Source organism: Arvicola amphibius, chromosome 9 (genome assembly GCF_903992535.2).
Source record: "Arvicola amphibius chromosome 9, mArvAmp1.2, whole genome shotgun sequence".
Classification (NCBI taxonomy): Eukaryota; Metazoa; Chordata; class Mammalia; order Rodentia; family Cricetidae; genus Arvicola; species Arvicola amphibius.
The window spans coordinates 58,273,104-58,294,670 of NC_052055.2; the positions used below are offsets into that span (position 1 = coordinate 58,273,104).

General features: G+C 42.6%; 1 protein-coding gene across 1 annotated transcript in view; it reads right to left on the reverse strand.

Moving 5' to 3' along the window:
* Positions 1–21,218, reverse strand: part of Racgap1 (Rac GTPase activating protein 1) — a 31,763-nt gene extending 10,545 nt beyond the window's left edge. The window contains exons 1-9 of the mRNA XM_038343001.1: positions 21,115–21,218; positions 13,253–13,340; positions 10,623–10,828; positions 9,253–9,389; positions 7,671–7,740; positions 5,941–5,994; positions 3,938–4,018; positions 3,266–3,383; positions 2,205–2,335 (exon numbers count right to left, since the gene is read on the reverse strand). Coding sequence (XP_038198929.1) covers positions 2,205–2,335; positions 3,266–3,383; positions 3,938–4,018; positions 5,941–5,994; positions 7,671–7,740; positions 9,253–9,389; positions 10,623–10,828; positions 13,253–13,337 — 882 coding nt within the window. The 5' untranslated portion in view covers positions 13,338–13,340; positions 21,115–21,218. The remainder of the gene's footprint in view (positions 1–2,204; positions 2,336–3,265; positions 3,384–3,937; positions 4,019–5,940; positions 5,995–7,670; positions 7,741–9,252; positions 9,390–10,622; positions 10,829–13,252; positions 13,341–21,114) is intronic.
* Between the last annotated feature and the right edge of the window lie 349 nt (positions 21,219–21,567).

Here is a 21,567-nt window from a genome sequence, read left to right on the forward strand (position 1 = left end):
GTAATTCCCACAAAAATTCTCAAAAGTAGGTCACGTTTGCTTCATTTTAAGAATAGCAATGGTCTGCTGGCCATGGTGGCACGTGCCTTTAATTCCAGTACCTAGGGGGACAAAGGCAGGCAGATCAGGGCTACAGAAATGAAACCATTACAAAGACAAAGTTTTTTTTTAAACATTTATTTATTTATTATGTATACAGTATTCTGTCTGTGTGTATGCCTGCAGGCCAGAAGAGGGCACCAGACCTCATTACAGATGGTTGTGAGCCACCATGTGGTTGCTGGGAATTGAACTCAGAACCTTTGGAAGAACAGGCAGTACTCTTAACCTCTGAGCCATATCTCCAGCCCCCAAGACAAAGTTTTAAAAAGGCAATAGTCACTGGCTAACACTATCTCCTCAGTTAGGGTGGGTCCTTGTGAGCCTCTCCTCCTTCCATGCTGCTGGAGAGGGAAGAGTCAATTTTCTCTGGAGGTGTGGCCATTGGAAAGTTGCTCATGCTCCAGTATATGAATCCTCACACCCATGCACATACTGGAAGCACTAATTAGATAATAGTGAGTTATTTAAAAAGTAAAATAAAAAGAGGACACAAAGTTGAGAGTGGGACTGTTGAGGGTAGTCCAGGGTTTAGGGGAGTGGTAGAGGGGCTGAATATGATCAAAACATATTGTATTCATGTCTAAAATTCTCAAATAAAGAATGTCACACTGTTAAAAGCAGCTAGTAGCAAGTGTTGACAAAACATAAACCGAAACTCTTACATAACACTGATAGGAATATAAAATACACATAAGGGAAAAGTCTGGAAGACCCTCAGAAAGTTAAGCATAGTTACCGTATGACCCACTAATTCCACTTCTAAGTATACATTTGCAAGAAAAATGAAAATGGTCGGGCTGGAGAGATGGCTCAGCGGTTAAGAGTACTCACTGACTGCTCTTCCAGAGGTCCTGAGTTCAATTCCCAGCAACCATATGGTGGCTCACAACTATCTACAATGAGATCTGGTGCCCTCTTCTGGCCTACAGGCAGGATACTGTATAAACAAATAAATTAATTAATTAAAAAAAGAAAATAAAAAGAAAAATGAAAATGGTCTACATAAAATGTGTGCACATAGCCTTCTTTCTAGTAGCTGAAAATGGAAAACCCTAAATGACTATCCACTAATAAACAAATAAATATGTGGCATATGCTTTCGATACAGTGGAACATCATTCATCAAATAAAAAAAAAAAAAAAAAAAAGAAACACACAGGCTACAGCAATGATGAGCAAATGAAAGAAGCTAGACCCAAAAGTACACAGACCATATGGCCTCATGTACATGAGACATCTTAAAATAGGCAAATCCATAGACACGAGTGGTGTGGATGATGGTAGCCTCTGACTACTGGATACTGATGTAGCACAGAATGGTGGGGGAAATTCTATTAGGTATAGATTTCATCTTTGGGTGGTGAAAATGTTCTAAAATTGACAATGGCAACAAATACCCAATTTTATGAATATACTAAATGTCAGTGGACTTAAACGGATGAATGAAGCCAGGCAATGGTGGCTCACACCTGTAATTCCAGCATGAAAGTTGCCAGTGGGGCTGGAGAGACAACTCAGTGATTAAGAGCACTCATCATTCTTGTAGAGGACACAAGTTGGATCCCCAGCACCTGCACTGGGTAGCTCACAATCACCTGTAACTCCAGCTCCAAATGAGCTGATCCCCACATTAAGATCACCAATATCATGCAGGATAACTTTATGGACATAAAATAATATGAAATGTCTTGATTAGGATGTGAGTCACATGAGCTATGGGTTTGGCAAATTCGATGAAAAGTAGCCTTAAAAATCTGTACATTAGTCAGGTGCTGATGGTGCAGACCTTTAATCCCAGTACTCTCAGCAGAGGCAGGGGCAGCTCTCTGAGCTTGAGGCCAGCCTGATCTCTAGAGCTAGTTCTGAGACAGCCAGGGCTACACAGAGAAACCCTGTCTTGAAAACAAAGAAATAAACAAGCTCAATACAAAATGGAGTCTGCTCCCTCCAAAAGTGGTGGTGAGGTGCTGTATGCCCAGCACTTGGGCGGTTAAAGCAGGAGGCACAACAGAGCTATAGAGGCCAACCTGGGCTACAAGAATGAGCCCATTTTCAAAAACAAATTAACTGCCTCAAAGGAAATGAAGTCATCCCAGATTTACCGTCTTTGAGACAAAGTCATGTAGGCGTGTGCCTCCAGTATTCTGAGGTGTGCCTGAATTGTCTGTCTCAGTTCTTGGCTCCAGTGGCCTGCTGTTCAGAGCGGAGTCACTGTTCACAGGTTGCAAAGGACCTAGAAAACAATCAAATTTAAACTTTTGTCCTAAAATTTTTCATCCTATATTTTAATCCCACTTGTTTTAATTTTCATATTTTTCCTTTTTAATTTTGCTATTAATATAACTAGTAATAAATAGTGAATACACAGTTTCCAAAAAAGCTCCAATTTTCTACTAGTGGTACACTAGACTGACCAGCCAGAAGTAAAGGACAGCACACACACCAGGGCAGCAGCAAGCAGGAAGCCTTGTTTCAAGACACTTTTAAGAAACCCACTCTCCCAGCACCCGGGAGGCAGAGGCAGGCGGATCTCTGAGTTCAAGGCCAGCCTTGTCTACAAGAGCTAGTTCCAGGACAGGCTCTAGAAACTACAGGGAAACCCTGTCTCGACAAACCAAAAAAAAAAAAAAAGAAACCCACTCTCAGTTTCAACCAGTATATTTATTTATTTATATTTAGTTTTGGTAGCCAAGGCTGGCCTCAAACTTATGCTTGATCTTCCTACCTCAGAACTTCATGGTTTACTTTTAGACATGAGACACACCTGGCTTTTCTTCCTTCCTTTCCTTCTTTATAACTTTTTTTGAGATTTTATTAATTATGTGTATAAGTGCTTGCCTGAATTGATCTATGCACGTGTGTAGTGCCCAGGGAAGCCAGAAAGGGATGTCAGATTCCCCAGGTCTGGAGTTACAGATGGCTATAAGCCACTATTTGGGTGCTAGCATTCTTTAGTGCTAAGTCATCTCACCAGCCCTGTTTTCTGTTTTTTGGTCTCACCATGTATCCACAGACTGATCCTGAACTCACTATGAAGCCTAGGCCGCCCTCCAATTTCAATCTACCTATCTCTGCTTCCAAGTGATTAGACAGATTATAGCTGCGTGCCTCCACAGCCAGCACTGTAGAGACAGTGACGAAATTTAGTCATAAACTATCAGACCTGATTTCCCCCGACTCCTGCTCCAAGATGGCAACGTCTCAATCGTAGACACAGCTTCAATGGGTCCACCATCACTTGGAACAGTCACTGTAGTTTTTGCAACTATTGATTCATTTGCCTGAAACAGAAGCCATAATGAAAGAAAGATAAACTAACTTTGTTTCTATATAGATATTTTCCAATAGCTAAAAATCCCCAAATCCCAAGTTAGGACTTATATTCCAATCCTAAACCCTTAAGTCAAAATCTTAAACACTGCAAGGGGACATATACAGCAAAACACAATCAAACCTATAGCTGAAACTTCTCATCTTTTTCTTGTTTGAGATGGGATCTCTCTATGTAATCCTGGCTGTCTCTGCCTTCACAGTGCTAAGATTAAAGGCCTGGAACTCACTTTGTAGACCAGGCTGGCCTCGAACTCACAGAGATCCACCTGCCTCTGCCTCCCGAGTGCTGGGATCAAAGGTGTGCACCACCACCACCTGGCTGACACTGGTTGCTCTTAATCAAAGCCCATTCACATGGACAAGAGAGGATCTTACTACATAGAAAAACACTCAACTTCTCTCAAAATAACATCGCATTAATACTGACTGTCATTTTACCTTGCAAAGCCACTAATCTCTGGTGCATTTAGGATCACAGTTCTCTGGCTCTGACTCCTCTTACCTGGTCTACTGTAGAGCCAATGGAACAGGTTTTCTTTACAGGCCCAGGAGGGCCATCAATGAACTGCCGACTGTTGGAGCGCTAGAGAGGGAGTAAAGACCAAAACTTTAGTTTCAAGTAGAACTGAAGCCCAAAAAACACAACAATCCTATCAGCAACTACATGCAAGTCCTAAGAACCAGGGCTACAACAAATAGCAATGCTCTTTCTCATGCCTGTTTGTTAAACAAATACAAAAATGCTCTCCGTGCTATAGAAAAGGGACAAGCTTTGGAGACAACATCAGAAAGAAAAGAACTATAATCCTATCTAAGGACACGAAGTCTTTGGAAACACATCAAATACCCTAAGCATGTCAGCCCAGATAAGATTTCCATATCCCATTATATACACATTGCATCTGAAGCTTATAATAGAGCATAAAAGTCCTGCATAAAAATTCACATGACAACTCAAAAATAATCCAAACATATTCTCTTTTACTGTATGGAGATGTAGCCCAGACTCGTGATATAAAGTAGACTCTTGCCCTGTGTCACTACTTTAAGCAGTATCTATGGCCCCTACAGGACTGATGAGATGGCTCAGTGGGTAAAGTTGCTTACTGTGCAAGCCTGATGATCTCAGTTCAATTCTCAGAACCTACAGTGGCTTGGAAAGAACCAATACATATACACTGAGATATGCACGTGCCTGTGCTTTCTCTCCCCCCTCCTCACACACACACAATAATAGCAATAAATAAAAATTTTAAATTAGGGACTGGAAAGGTGGCTCAGTGGTTAAGAGCACTGACTGTTCTTCCAGAGGACCAGGGTTCAATTCCCAGCACCCACATGGCAACTTACAGCTGTCTGTAACTCCAGTTCAGTTCCAGGGGACCCAACACCTTCACACAAACATACACGCAGGCAAGACATCAATGCACATAAAATAAAATAAATTTTAAAAAAAAGAAAAAAATTTAAATAAAAGAAGTATTGCCCCAGTAGCATTAATCCATTTGTGTTTTGTGATTGTTTGTTTTGAAACAGGGTTTCTCTTTGTAACCCTAGCTGTCTTGAAACTCTGTAGACCAGGCTGGGCTCTAATTCAGAGATCCACCTGCCCCTACCACCCAAGTGCTGGGATTAAAAGCATGCCCCACCACAGCTGACCTACATTTTAAGCTTTTTGTTTAACAATGTCTAAAGATGTGCCAGAAATATAGTTTTGTATCCAAATTTCCCAAAAAGAAAAACTTTTACTAATAGGTTTTTGATTGGTTGGTTTTTCTTTTAATATTTATTTTTATATTATGAGTAGCCTATACATATATGTGAACACTACATGTAAGACAGATGCCCAAAGAGGCTATAAAGAAGGCACTGGATCCCCTGAAACTGGAGTGACATACATTTGGGAGTCACTACCTGGAAACACCATCCAGATCCTCTACAAAAGCAGCTAAGTGCTCTTAACTGCCAGCCACCTCTCCAGCCCTGCTTTTGTTTTGTTTTAAATAGGATATCACAATGTAGTTTAACCTGGTCTCAAACTTGATAAATAGCCCAGAATGGCCTCAAATTCATGACCTTTCTGCTCAATCTCCTTAGTGTTATTATCACAACTGTGGGACTAATGCCAGGGGAAAAAAAATTTTGGTTTTGAAGACAGTGTTTCTCTGTGTAACCCTGGCTGTCCTGGAACGAACTCTGTAGACGCAGAGATCCACTTGCCTCTGCCTCCCAAGTGTTGGAATTAAATACATGCACTACCACACCTGGCAAAAACAAAAGCTGTAAAACATCTGAGCCTAATGGCATAAATTTATAATCCCAACAACCACTTAGAAGGCGGGAACAGAAGTATTTAAGGCTTTACTACACAGTACGTCAAGGACATCCTGAGAACTAAGTGAATGTGTTACAAGAGTGACAGTGACTAGAGAGAGCACTTGCCTAGTGTGCATGGGAGCGTGGGTTCAAGCCCCACCAGGAAAGGCAAGGAAAACACAGACATACCCTCTTTTCTCGTCTCTTCATTTTGAAATTCTTCACCAAAGAAGAATCCCAGTCCTGTTGGAAATTAGACCATGTTATTCTTTCTTTGCTTAGGTCGCTCATAAATCCCACACAAATAAATTTACATCAAATAAGTCAGACTACCTAACTTAAAACCCCAGGAGAGGGAAATTTGGACGATCTTTGAAGTTTGCTCCAAAGCTCCAGTTAGCAGGCTTCCTTCAAATATTGAAGCCACAGTAACAGAATCAGGAACCAATGCCACAGAGACAGGAAAAGGTCAGAGAACCAACCCCTGTCGTGGTATTTCAGGCACCTGGTCCTTTATTCCTGATTATTCTTCTAATTAGTGTTAGAACCTAGAGAATACAAGACACTGTACTGACCACGTTAGATGTGACTCTTGCCCTAGGTGACTGCTACTGTCTAACTGGATATTCCACCCAACAGGCCCTCTGAAGAAGCTGGTTTATGTTTTTAACCCTCAATATTACTCTTTCTTGATCCTAAATACGATTTACCTTTGAAGTCTATGCTTTTTACTACAGACTAGTTTCACTTCCATTACTGTATCATTTTGGTATCTACTTGTACTTCCCTTACTCCCGGTTACCCCTAAAAACACAGTATCTGAAAACAGCACATACAATGAACAGTAGCGCAACATGAATTGAACTTCCCCAGTTATGATCAAATAATTCAGCTACTGGTCGATGAGCTCTAATTATAACAGCTACCACAGTAGAGGTTTTCCTCGAAACTCACCTGATATGCTTGATATACCCCAGACCTACTCTATATAATTCTTTATTTCAAAAGGTGGCTTCCCAGTATTTATATCCTTAAAATGGACATTTGCTTCTCTGGCTAAACACTGACTATGAGTTTTTACACTCCCAGAAATGTAGTAAGTACTTGCTACTTGCTTTGCCATCAAAAACCAAACACTAACAACTTCCTGTGCTTTGGCTTGTTTCCTAGGTTTCAGCCTCCCACGGAAATGATAAACTGCCAGTGGGTTACCAGTCTCCTGAACATTAAAGACTAAATGTCAGTAGGTTTCTGAAACATTAACATTTATTTAGAAATTTCACCAGTTCTGCTACTGACAAAAGCAAGGTAAAATTTAGACAGCAACCATTGCTTAATCAAAGAATAATATGATGCCAAGAAATTTAAATTCTATCCTTCTGGCTCGAGCCCAAGGACTTTAGTTTCCTTCTAATAGATGAAGGATGGCTAAGCTTCCCTCAAAAAACAAACTATGAGGGTAATAAAGTACAAATCCATTCACTTCAGGAGCAGCAAATAAACCTTACCTGCATCTACATAGCAAGCTCCAGGACAGCTACAACTACATAGTGAGAGCCAATCTCAAAAATTAAAACACCTTGCCTGGTCAATCTTGCTAATTTTTACCTCTAGCTAGGGCTTTAACAAGTTAAGACACCATCAGTTACTACAGGTGCCTCCCAGAGACCCTTCAGATAAATTCAACTTCACAGCAAATCCTGAATTTCACATTCTTACTTCCAGAAAATGAATATTTAAGCCAAATATATATATTTATATATATTTATAGCTTGTGTAAGTTTATAATTTAAATTGCCAGTTCGAAATCTGTAACAAATCAATGAAAGAATCATAAAGGACGGCAAGGATAGGAGCAGGGATGCTCCTACAGGGCAGGTTAACAAAAGCAGAAACTCTAGAGATCAAATGTTTATTACCAGTGATTCATCAGTCTTGTCAAAGCTGATATCTGATAAAATGGAACCAGATTCATCAATGGTTGATAGTCTGGATTAAAAACAATAACACAGTGTTAAACAGAGACGCTATAAAACATAAAAGCCACCAGTACCCTGAAAAGCCCCACTGGTCAGGTAATATGAGCGAGTTTACAGACAAGCACAAGCTGAAGCCATGGCTGCAATGAGCTGCTCTCCATCATTTCCATGGAGCATTGTGAGTGTAGAACAGCACAGTGGTTTCAGCAGTAAGTGTCATAGCCAGGGCTATGGGGTTTTTCTTGTTGAGTGTATACTACAAGGAAGCAGACTGAGGTTCAATTTAATTCCAATTGAGTCTAGATTTCCTACAAGTGAATATTACCCAAGTACTGAGCTTTTAGTTTGATATTTTTGTCTGCGATAAGGCTTCTAGCCCAGGCTGTCCCATGAACTTCCCGTAACTGGAGATGACCTTGAACATCTGACTCTCCTGCCCCTACTTCCCAAACACTGGGATTACAGATGTGCACATCCATGTCCAGTTTACAAAGCACTGAGAACTAAACCATCCTAGGCAAGTACTCTACTATCTGAGCTACATCCCCAGCCTCCAGCCCTGACTTTTTAAGACATTAAGTCTAAGCTGAATACAGTGGTCCATGAAATAACTGTAGCACTTGAGAGACATAAGCTAAAGAATTCAAGGCCAACCTGGGATATGTAAGACCCTGCCTCAAAAAACAGGGGCCGGGGATGAGAGATGGCTCAGCGATTAAGACCTCCCACTACAAACATCAGGCGGCTTACAGTCTTTTACATCTCTCATTCTGGGGGACCAACTATTATTATAACTATTCTTTTTTGGTTTTCATGTGCACCCTGAACACATGCTTACCTCACACTCACGCATAATTTTTTTTAAACTTAAAAAAAAAGTTCCCATATCTTCTTAATTATAAAGATTCCATGTGAGCTGGACATAGGAGCATCATAGCTTTAACCCAGCATTCAGGAGGAAGAGAAAGGTAGGTCTCTATGAATTCAAGGGCAGCTCAGTATAAACAATAAATGAAGGCTAGCCAGGGCTATACCCTAAGACCCTATCTTACCAAACAAGATTCCTCATGGACCAAACAGCCAACAAAACAAATAACCCTGAGAGTCTTTAAGTCTTTCCCTACTTACTGTACTGGGAGCATTACATTCAAAGCCTGGCTGAAACTATTCCTGACACTACGGCTCCCAGCAGCCGCGGAGCTCTGGAGAATAAACACTGTGAGCACTGCTGAACTCCTACTTTCACCTCAGTATTCTCCGCAATGTTAAGGATTAGTTATTGATGTGCAATTTAACACCAGCATCAAAATTGCACCTTTGGTGAAACAACATCCTAAGGAAAGTTTAAAAAAATAATGAAAGCAAATGGGGGCGGGCTCTGTGCCCCACCACCGCCCTACTCCTAAGGCTCTTCTGCTTTGTTCAGCACACATCCCAGAAGCAGTACATTTAAGGGTCAGATGTCAGGACTTCTGACAGCTGTGCCGCTTGTGATCAGATTACAACAGATGCAGCTCCCCACCTATTGTTCCCAGAGTTGCCACTGGCTGCTTGGCCTCGGTTGAGAAAAGCTAGAGCTGATTTTTGTTCCTCGCTCAGCTGAATGCTGCCAGATGTGTCACACATGAGTATATCTCGAATCAGCTGAATCTGTTGTTCCTACAGACCAAAGCAGAGTAAAACATCAGAACTAGCCAGGGAAGAAAGCTTCACCTTAAATTTATGGGACAGACAGATGACATTAAAATACAACATTATGCAAATGGGCCTTCAGGAAGGCATGACAACAATAGAATATTAATTTACATCAAGCCCATGCTGTGGCTGGTTTCTGATGAGTAAAATCAGCTCCATATAGAATAGGGGGGTCTCTGCTATAAGATTTTTAGATCAAACTGCTAATCCAAAAGGATAGTGATATAGAATAAGAGTTCCAAAATAGATTTCTCATAGCAAAAATACTTCAAGTGTTGTTTTTATCAGTACAATTATTGGCCTCTCTTATAGATCAAAGCAGTCATGTTTTTCTAAATAATGGAGCTAAATACATTAAAATAGATACAAAGCTGCAATGCAGACAATTTAGGCTCACTGAGGCGTCTAACACTGAGTTAAGATGGCTTAGGCCCCTCAGCTAAAGCTCTCCTTTGCACCAGACCCCTCCTGCCACATCAAAAGAATAATGTCATATGCCAGTCACACTGTTTAACTCACTAACTACGTCTAGCCCTTTATCCTGAGTTAGAGAGCAATGATAAAGCATTAGAGTTGCCTGCCTGTATCAGTGACAGCAGGCCAGTGCCACCAATTCATAAAAGGAGAACAATATTCTAGGCATTTATAATAAACAATATAGGATGGGCATGGTGGCATACAACTCTAAACCCAGTATTCAGAGCAGAGGCAGGAGGGTCATCCTTGAGTTTCAGCCTATCAGGAATTGTACAGTAGAACCCTGTCTCAAAAGATGCCCACCCACCCCTGCAGAATAGCAAATAAACTGTGATTGATAAGGATTTTAGAATTTCATTATTATTCTCCCTCATTTTAATTCTTAAAAAAAAAAAAAAAATGGAGTGCTGGAGCCCAAGACCTTGAGCATGCCAGGCAAGCATTTTACCAACTGTACTACATTCTTGGCCATTTTGTTATACCTCTCATTTGAAATATGTCTAGCGAAAAACAGTTTCAAATGTAAAGGAGAAAATAAATATTAATTTCAAGCTGAAAAAACAGAGGTCACAGGTTGCAGTTTCATCTCTAATCACAGGCAATATGTCAAACAATTCAGTTGTTTATGTGGAGAGAAACTGGGTATATTTGATAAAGAGAAACATTATCAAATGATGTCTCCCAAGCCCATCACCAGTCTAACACTCCAGGAGTACACACCAGCTTTGCACACTCAGCCTCAGCTCGCTGTCTCCGTTTGATCTCTACATCTACTTGATTACGAGCATGCTTCAGCTTAACGTCCAGAGCACTCCGCCCAGTCTCTGCTTTCAATAACAGATCTTTGAATTTCTCCAGCTCCTGGTTGGTTCTTTGACATTTCTTCCGGAAATCTTCGAAGTCCTTCACAACCTGGATGAATTCAACTGAGGACAGGTAAAAACTTCAATAATCCAAGCAGCAAAACTACAACTGCTCAACCAAACAGGCCTATAGTTAGTTAGCTTCATCCCAAATATAAAGTCTTGCTAGACTATAGTCAAACATATCTGAACATGACCAAGCACAAACCTGTTCTGTCACTATGGATAAGAACTGAGTGGGAAGCAATACCTGATCCAATAGGCTACACAGTTCTGGCTTAACCAGGGCATCTGCCATGGAGTATAACTCATTAGTCACCTGGCTCCAGATGTCACAAACACTAAAAGATCATGAACAGAAGGCAATCAAAGAGGGATACCTTTGGGGCAGCCGTCACACACCAGGACAGTCACATAAAACAAAAAACAGCTTCCTTTACAGTCACACATTGCTGAACCAGAGTTATACAGCAAATTCAAGTACAACTGCTACAATACGCTCTAGTAGATGTAGATTAATATTACAGATATCTAAGGCCTGTAATTCCATTCAGTAATAATTATACAAATATTGATCAGAAAGTAAAGAACCAATTGCTTTTGCTGTTTAACAATGCCTTGAGGGGAAGTAAATACTCTAGTGTAAAAGCAGAAATGATCACACAAGCTCTTGGAAAGTCACTTGAAGCAGAATGGGGACTCTGCTCAAACATCTGCAATAACAGAATCACTCCCCAGCAGCATTCATTTTCATCCCCTGCTGCTGATGAAGACCGCTCTACAATACACACAAGTGCCTTCAATTCCCGAGCCAACTTCAACCTATATACAAGCATCACTCTCCACCAGCAACATACTGGAAGAGTCCAAGCTGTGGCTACTGCTGGTCAAACCCTGTTTACAGATAAACATTCATATAAAGTCAGCAGATTTTTAGGTAGAGAGGGCATTTTTTTCCTATACAAATTTAAACCATGTACAGTAATGTACAACATACCAGCAATTTTAATCTGACTGAACTTCCAACTTGGTATACCAATTCATTCAAAAGAACCCAGTCAGCTGGGTGTGGTGGCATGCATCTTAATCCCAGCACTTGGGAGCCAGGGGCCAGTGGATCTCTGAGTTCAAGACCAGCCTGGTCTACAGAGAGAGTTCCAGGACAGTCAGGGAAATGAGGGGAAAGAAAGAAATTGAGTCATAAGGGAACTTATGTTAGTAGCAGACCAATTTTATAAAGTAGGGCAGTATGAAAGTTATCTTAGAGCTGGGCAGTGGTGGCACACACCTTTAATTTCAGAACTAGGGAGGCAGACTCAGGCAGATCTCTGTAAATTCAAGGCCAGCCTGGTCTACATAGTAAGTTTCAAGACCATCAAAACTTGGGAGGCTGAGGCAGGAAGAACAGAACTTTAGGCAAGTCTGGGCTAGCTTGTCTGGAAGCATGAAGAGCAGATCTGCATGAGGTAGCTTTGTGCTTGTGTCAGGAATCTGAGGTAAGAAGATTGCTGCAACTTCGGTTGTCTGGGCTACAGTATGAGACCTACCCTCTTAAAAAGGGAAAACAAAAAACCAGGCCGGGCGGTGGTGGCGCACGCCTTTAATCCCAGCACTCGGGAGGCAGAGGCAGGCGGATCTATGAGTTCGAGGCCAGCCTGGTCTACAAGAGCTAGTTCCAGGACAGGCTCTAGAAACTACAGGGAAACCCTGTCTCGAAAAACAAAAAAACAAAAAAACAAAAAAAAAAAAAAAAAAAAAACCCAAAAAAACCAAAAAACAAAAAAAAAAAAACAACATGCTCAGAAATCCAGACTTGTCCCAGTTCATCGAATCAATAAGAAATTGGTAATTAATATCAACTATTCTATGGAAAGAGACCCTTGGTAAGCAAGAAAGCAAGCAATCTAGCTAGTTGGGTAAAGTTCACTTAAAAACCACGATGGATGGCTCAGTGGTAAAGAAGGCCTGCACTCATTTCTAGCACCACGTCAGACAGCTCTCAGCCACCAGTAACTGCAGCTCCAGAAGTTCCTGTGCCCTCTTCTGGATCCATGGGTACCCACATACACACGATTTTTTTTAAGAGTAATATAGCTGGGCGATAGTGGCACACACCTTTAACCCTAGCACTTAGAAGGCAGAGGCAGGTGGATCTCAGTGAGTTTGAGGCCAGCCTGGTCTACAGAGTTAGTTCCAGGACAGACAGGACTGTTACACAGAGAAACCCTGTCTCAAATAACTAAAAAAATAAAAATGAGTTACATAGAATAAATTTTAATGGTCATTTAAAACGAGTGCTCAGCACCCTTTGGCCAGCACCTTTTGGCCATCACTGTCTTCTTAGGGAAACTGAAAGAACACCAACTTTCAGATCTTAGCCATTTCAGACAGCATCATACAAACCAAATGCTGAAATCTGATTGGTTTCCTTCTTATCTCACCCGTCCTCCCTCTCCACCCTCCAGAGACCAGCTCAGAATGACTTACTGCTTTCATTTCCTTCATTGATAATCTCCAACCGGCGCACAAGCTGCTCAAACAGAGTCCACAAATTCACCATTGTAGTATCCATCTTCTGCCAAGAAATCAAATATACATTAAGGAAGATGCCTTCTCCCCCTTACAGAAAATTCAGTAACAATCTGCCAATACCTGGACTCTCCTATTGGCAGCCACCATTTCAAGAATCTTTATTTGTTTTGTTGTTTTTCAAGATAGGGTTTTTTTGTGTAACAGCCCTGTCTTGGAACTCTACTCTGTAGACCAGGATGGCCTTGAACTCAAAGAGATCCACCTGCCTCTGCCTTCCAAGTGCTGGGATTAAAGGTGTGTACCACCACCACCACCCAGCTCCCATTTCAAGAATCTTAAACCAACAATTTTGTGACCCTAATCTGTATTTTAAAAAAGTTAGTGTTTTTGTTTTGTTTCATTCCCATCCCCCTCTTCCCTCCCCTCCCTGCCCCCGGCTGCTGTTTATTTTCTGAGGAGGTCAGACTAGTTAGTTGCTCAAACTGGACTTGAACTCAGAATCTTCCTGTCTCAGCATTCAAATGCTGGGATTACAAGCATATGCCAGACCAAAACTGCAATGTTTAATGCTTACTTATGAACTAGAAAACCACTGGACCACTGACGACACACACCTCTGTTTACTTTTATACCAATTCTTATAATGATTCTGGTGCTAATTGTTTTCAGTAGGAAGGAGCATGTCAGTGGACTATAAATACCACAAACAAAATGTGGTTCTTTAAATCTAATTTAACATTTTTTTGCTACTTTATAATCTTTCAGACTTTGAAAACCTATAATGTAACTTGAACTGTTTATTTTGACCTCACTTTTAGCTAATATCCGGTCACAACTGTCTCTTAAAAGGCAGGACATGGTCAGCACATTTCCCACCAATGGCACAGGTGACATCACACAGTGATTAAGTGGGGAAACTGCCAGCTCAGCAGCATAAGAATTATTTCTGTAGTGTGGGGTTCTCTGCTGGAATGCATGCAGGGACTGTGTGGAGTAAATTTATACTGAGTGCAGGCGAAGGACTATGTTATCCCACCCTGCGCCAGAGACAAGGCAGCACCTTCCCAGGGACAAGGGCAAAGGAAGTCATTTGTTAGTGTGCTCTGTATAGACAATTTCAGGCTTTGTGCTTCCTCCCAGAGATCTGCTAATATAGCATTAAAAACTCAGGCCAGCCTTCTAGGCAGCTCTCTGTTCCCCAAATAGACTTCAACAAGGAATGGATTAGGAAAATAAGTTCTTCTTTAGTCATCAGGAAAGCCATTTACTAAATGTGACAAAAAATATCAAGAAAAGTCACTTTCACTTGAAAATGAAATATTCTTAGAAACACATCAGAAGACCCTCACATTCCTCTCACCCCTGATGCTCTGTCCAGGTAGTTACTCTATGCATCTAAATAAAAACTTCAGAACTCTATTTTGAGTTTTTAGTGATTTTGCAAATATTTGCAAGATTGTACTGCAAGCTATGACAGTAGAAAAATAGAAAAAAGAACAAACAAGCAAAAACTCACAAAAAAGGAATACAGGAGCATAAAAATATTTTCTATTAAACAGTATAGAAATACTCATTTGTAAGTCAAGAAACAACTGCTATAAAAAAAAATCTATCAGTTCCAAGTCTGTCTGCAGTGTAACCAGAAGAGGCTGGAACCATGCTCTTCAAATGGCAACAATGTATCTGGTTCCAAGCAACTAACTGTGGCAAGCTGTTAAGCAACCAGACTAACTGACTTATAAACATCTTCCCCCAGAGCAGAACAAAGTAAGAGTGGCATTACGGCCAGCAGGGAGGAGGTGGAAGTCATGGAGAGGTCCACACACAATGCGGCAGAACAGAAGCAGGGAAGAACATTCGGGATCAATTCAAATGATGATCGCTGGCTCCCAGTAAAAATGGAGGCCATTAGTCAACAGCTGTAACACTGAATATTGATCTCTCCTTTCTCAGCATCATAAGTATATCCTGCCAATTCAGAACATAAAAACTTCTAAGGAGTTCAGGAGAACAGATTCTGCAGCAACTATGATATTGAAAATGGTGGTGGGGGGGGAGGGGGCAGTCTTGTTTTTGAGACCTGGACTGGGAACCCAGAGATCTGCCTCTGAAATTAAAGGTGTGTACCACCACACCAGGCAAAAACCTCATTTTAAGCAGGCCTGGTGCTTTGTGTCGCAAGCTCAGCACTAGAGATAAAGGCAGGATGGCCACACTTTCCAGGCCAGGGGGCAATACGGCAAGGCCCTGTCTCAAAGCACAACCACCAAAAATGTTATCTTAAATGACAATAGGACCTGACCTGACTCCCTCTATGATTTGGTTGTGTCCCTCCAAAATGGATGTCGAAACTGAATTCCCTCTGCAGCAGGACTAGAATGTTATAAGGTTAGCGTCCTCATGCAGGAGGGCCTGAAGGACGTAGGTGGCCCTATTGCTCTTCTGCCACAAGGTCACAAAAAATGCATCATCAAGGAAAGAAAGGATTAGCAAGCAATGACACGGCACTTTCATCTTGGACTTTCTAGACCCTGAGAAATAAATGATTCAGGGATAAAGAGATAACTCCATCCATAAAGTGCTTGCTACACATGCATGAGAACCTGAGTCTGGTCCCCGGCACCACGTAAAAACCTATGTGCAGGCCACCAAGGTGGCTCAGAGGACAAGGACCCGCTGTGTAAGCTTAACAACCCCAGTTGGATCCCACAGACAAATATGATGAAGTTAAACACACACATGCTGTGGCACATGTGCACCCCACACACAGATGTGAAAAGAGAAACTCTAAGATGAGCAGGTGATGTGCACTTAGAATCTTAGCACTGGGGAAGCAACAGGATCCTCAAAGCTCACCCCCAGGTCTTAGTGAGACCCTGCCCAAAAGCCAAGACACTGGGCCAGGAGTGATGACACACACCTTTCATTCTATCAGTCTCAGCGCTAGGGAGGGAGAGGCAGAGGCAGGCAGACCTCCAAGTTAAGGCTAGCTTGGGATGCGTATAAGATCCTATCTCAAACAAAGCAAAACATCCAAGATGGACAGCTCCTGAGAAACGTCACTAAAGGCTGATGTGGTCCGTGTGCACACACACAATAAATATAGATTACCCAATCCAGTTTAAGGTACTTTGTTACAGCAGCAGGATTAAAGAAAAAGAATCCTCACGTTTACTCAAGTTTCTTTAGTTCATGATTACTCTGGTTCCTGTGTACTCCAAGGAGTACGGTTAGAAGCTGGTTGTCTGTGGTTTTGGTGTTTTGTTTTGAGGGAAGGGCTATTTGAGACTGCCCATGCTGGCTTTGAACCCACAACAATCATATGTCAGTCCACCCAAGTGGTGATACTGTAAGACATGAGCCACTCTGCCTAGCTGAAGAAAGAAACAGTTTCCTGAGAACAAGCCCGATTCCAAAAACCAGACTCTACAAGACATTGCAGCTGGTGTGCATGCAAACAAAGTCTCAGCTGTTCTCAAGGCATACTAGGAGATAGTGATTTAAAATCCTAATGCAACCCCGGGCGCTGGTGGCACACACCTTTAATCCCAGCACTCGGGAGGCAGAGGCAGGCAGATCTCTGTGAGTTCGAGGCCAGCCTGGTCTACAGAATGAGTTCCAAGACAGCCATGGCTACACAGCACTGTCTCCAAAAAACAAACAAATGGAAATATGAAGTGCACTCTGTGTTGTTTGGGGTCTGACGGCTGTTAATTAGGTCCTGAAAGAGTGAGTCCCCTTAAGTCATCTAGACTGTCTCCACATGAGGCACCACGAATTTCAGAAACATAGACTATTTTTTAAAATAGTGCTACATAATATTTAATATATGCCTTTGCTGTGAATTGAGTACTAAACTTGACATTTCACATTTTCCTTCCTATGAATCTAATTAACTAAGATGCCATTTTATAGACAATTTAGACTCAGAACCATGAAGTGACTAAATACTGAGCGCACAATGAAAAGCAGGTGTTGAGTCCAAAGTCTATTTTCTTTCCACCCTAACACACTAAAGTGTCAGAAAAGTATCGACCATATATGCCAAAGATCTTCTCAGACACCTGCAAATCCTGACAGTCACGCAAAGCAGACTCATGTGTCTATGTGTGTAAACACAGACGTCAGCTAGAATCCAGACCGAAAAAGACAACAAACTTCTGACAGGGTCAAACAAGCTGTTCTCAATGAGGCTGAAGAAAGTTCATACTTCCCCCCTATAATACAGTTTTGCTAAAGAGAAATAAAATCTGGTTCTAGCAAAATATACTCCTCTTTATATGCTAGGGGGCCTTATATTCTAACATTCTACAGAAGTGACTCTCAGGAATTATTTCTAGGTGATGAAACTATCCCTCTGCATCACTACTAGCTCTCAGTACCTCAGTCAATTGTGACTTGGAGAGGTAAGGCCTCCTTGTCCTTCTCAGTGTCGACTGAGAAGGATTTTAATTTTCCTGCTGGGCCACACTTCCATCCTCCTGTTTATGTCCTCCCCTTTATTATTTAGCTTCAGGGCTAGGAGACGCGCTAATGTGAAGGAACACAACAGTCGTGTAGTAGAGCGTGGCTCTCAGCTGTAAAGCAGCTGTCAGTTCCCACGGCAGAGGCTACTGCCTTTTGAGAATGCGGCAACAGCCCGTCTGTGGAGCGAGGAAATCAGTTTATAGCACTTTAAACAAAAAGGTGCCCAGAATCTCAGCTGTTATTGATGGGGAGCCCCGAGGTGGAGAGTCGTCACTGTGTTACAGTCCCGTTCTGTGCGTATCCCTAAGGGAGCAATTTGGCAACACCAGGAAAAAAGAGTCTCAGCTTGCTGTTATTGCTTTGAGGCCCCAATTTAATTTCAATCACCCAGCGAAGAGACAGACAGTCCTTCAGAACAACAGACCATTACGGGATTTTCTGCAGGGTATCCTAGAAAAAGCATCTATACCCATCGTACAAACATTATTAAGAAAACTATGTATCAAGTATTTTAGATGCATCAAGAGTATTATATAGTATAAAACAAAGCAATGGCAGATTGCTTGGGTTTTTTTTTTCTTTTCAACGAAGTGTTTTGTTGTTGTTGTTGGTTGTTGTTGTTTTTCAAGAAAGGGTTTCTCTGTAGCTTTTGGAGCCTGACCTGAAACTACCTCTTGTAGCCCAGGTTGGCCTCGAACTCACCTGCCTCTGCCTCCCGAGTGATGGGATTAAAGGCATGCACCTCCACCGCCCGGCTTCAACAAAGTGTTTTAATCAAAAACATTATTATACATACACATTGTTGTTCTAGAGATTCCCAAGAAATTAACAATGTAGGGTTCCTGCTGCCAAAGAAAAGCACTCCCAAAGACAAGCTCAACACTAGCATGCATTCATTCAACAGCACTTGAGAACAATTCATTTCCCTAAATGCCCAGCTTCTGCTCCATATCAAAGGCTCCATCCAACTGGCAGAAGAGCTACTACCATGAGACCAGCTGTTCTTGTAAGCAAATCAACTATAGGAAAAGTAAACAGAATGCCTTGGGCTCAACATGCGTGAAGACTAAACTGAGGGAAAGGAAAACCGAATTGTGATGTTTTAAGTTCAGCACACGGGCATTCTGTGTCCTGCTAGATCTTCTGGGTCTTCACGCCTAGAGTCTCACTAATCCCCAAAGCCTTTTCCTAATGATCTCAATCAACTTCGTCATCTGTGACGCTCAGGCCGACATAGAAAGTCTCACAATGGTAATACACGTTGGGGAATGACACCTTTTAAACAGTGAAACAAAACCCTCGCCATCCAATCTACACCCTTTGTCCACCACGCACTATCAGAGCTACACTGCAAGGGACACACAATTTCATGTCTTGATTACCAGCACTTTGTTTCAATTAAGCACTAGAGTTGATGGGCGCTGGGGCAGTGGCGCACACCTGTAAACCCAGCACTCAGGAGGCAGAGGTAGGTGGGTCAGTGTGAGTTCAAGGTCAGCCTGGTCCACAGAGCAGTTCCAGAACAACCAAGTCTATACCAAGAAACCCTGTCTCAAAACAAAAACAACAAAATAAATTAATAAAATGAGTTGATGGGCTACTATCTTTTTTTATTCCCTTTGGATTTAGATAATTATAAATAGCTTTTCAATTACCCTCTGCCTGCAGTTTCTAGCATGGCACTGTCCTGTCTGTCACCTCTGCCCTCCCCTCCCCACACACACCCAGGAATCTGCACTTCCTTCTCAGTGAAGTCTCTGCTAACTTCCCTATTTAAAATTGCAACTTTTGGAAATGGCAGCTTAATTTTGCTGCAAAGACTTGTCTCCATCTAATATATTTGCTTACTTTACTGTCTGTTTGCTGCAGAGCCACTGGTGACTAGAACACTGCCTGGGGCTTGGAAGGTGACTTGACAGTCACAGAATGAGTGAACCTCCTCATGACCAGTATTCAGGTCTTTAAGGAGAGTTTTTGCAACAGCCTTTAATTAATGTATCGTAGTATAAAAGTCTTAAATGGCTCTTGATAAATATTGCCAAAATGTTTTCCCAAAGGAAAGAAAAGCCAGTGTTAAGGATTCTATAAAGCTGACTAGAACACCTGTATTTGTGGAGCATTAGACAGACCATCTCAGATCCGGAGCCAAATCATCTCAAGTGATCTTTAGCTCCACTAATTCACCAGTCACCTTCTTGTGACATCAGATGAAATTTTGGCATGAATGACAAGTCTACTACCTTTGAACCGGACATGGTGGTGGTGGCCTATGTCTTTAATCCCAGCACTCAGGAAGCAGAGGCAGGCAGATCTCTGAGTTCGAAGCCAGCCTAGCCTATAGATAGTTTCAGGGCAGCCAGGGCTACATGGAAGAAAAAAAAAAAGTCTACTTTTCACCAACCCGAAAGCTAAGATCATCCACTCAGTAGCACTGAAACCTAATACAGTAGATTCCCTTTCTTTACAGCAACCCACAGCTTGGCGTGCACACCAGCTTCATCAATCAACACATTTTTTTGTTCAAGACTTAAGTAGAAGACGATCTTCCTTGAACTTAAGGAAGTGTGCAGTTGTGCTGGCCTTTAGCTGACACCATGCCTGCCTAGTATGCATGAGCCCCTGGCGTCTGTCCTCAGCACAGCAAATAATGGGCATGGTGGACCACACTAGAGACTTCCAAATTATCCTGTAATGCCTGTTATCCCAGCACTCCAGAGGTAGGAGGATCAGAAGTGCAAAGGTATCCTTGGCCACAAAAGGCCAGCCTGGGCTACATAGGACACTGTCACACATAGTCACAGAGGGTACAGTTAACTTAGGTGTGACAGAACTTAAGATAAATGGTGACTCCACTAACCCTCCTACACACTACTGGGATGCTACCGGATAGCAGCCTTAACTTTCCTCTCGGTGGAGCTGTGACTAAGCTGTTATCCGGCAGCATCAGAAACGTGCTTCAGGGCGGTAGGTCCGTGAGAGCGGGGCAATGAATTCTTATTAAAGGGGGACCTAAAGATAACCGGAGACAGTCAAGGTTCCGAATTTGCAACATTCCAATTCTTCACAACTAGGGGTGCTCTAATTAATCTTAAGGGAGACAACTCTGGGCCGCCTAGGCCCCTCAAACACCAGTGCTTTCCCCCTCCGAAAAACCTGTTCCTCCGAAGGGGTCACAGGGAGCTCCATCCCAGCCACTCCCAAGCCAGGCATGAAGCGAAGACCACCACAGGGGAACCACACCCACACCCCTCCGGCCACGCCTCAAAAGGACGCCCCTGACTTAGCCCAAAACGCAACGCCCAGAGCAGCCCCCCTCCCGGCTGCCCGCTCGTGGCCTCGGACCGGCTTACCGAGGCTCCTGGTCCCGCGCACCCGCAAGCCCGACCGGCCCGAGGCACTCACTCTCCGGCCGCCGCGCCCCAGAAGGGCTGCCGTCCGCTCGCGGCGCGCCTCACTAACGGCAGTGTGGAACCGCGCCGCCAGATCCGGTTCAAAATCGCGGACCAGCCAATCAGAGAACATCATCCTTACGACAACGCATGCGTCAGGGCTAGGGGGCGGGAGCAAAAAAAATGGAGATGAGCATGCGCGTTACGTTAGGGAGCCGCCGAAAAGGGCCATTTTGGCTAAGGGCACAGTTCGGGTGGGGGCATTGTGGGGTGTTTTGCGGGGGTAGAGGGTGTTTTGTGGTCCGTGTAGGTTCCCCGCCCCCGGCTCCGGCTCCCTTTCCTGCAATTATTCTAATGACCTGTTGACTAATTGCATATTATTCTTGCCTCCTTGTTTCCCCAGGGCAGGCAAAT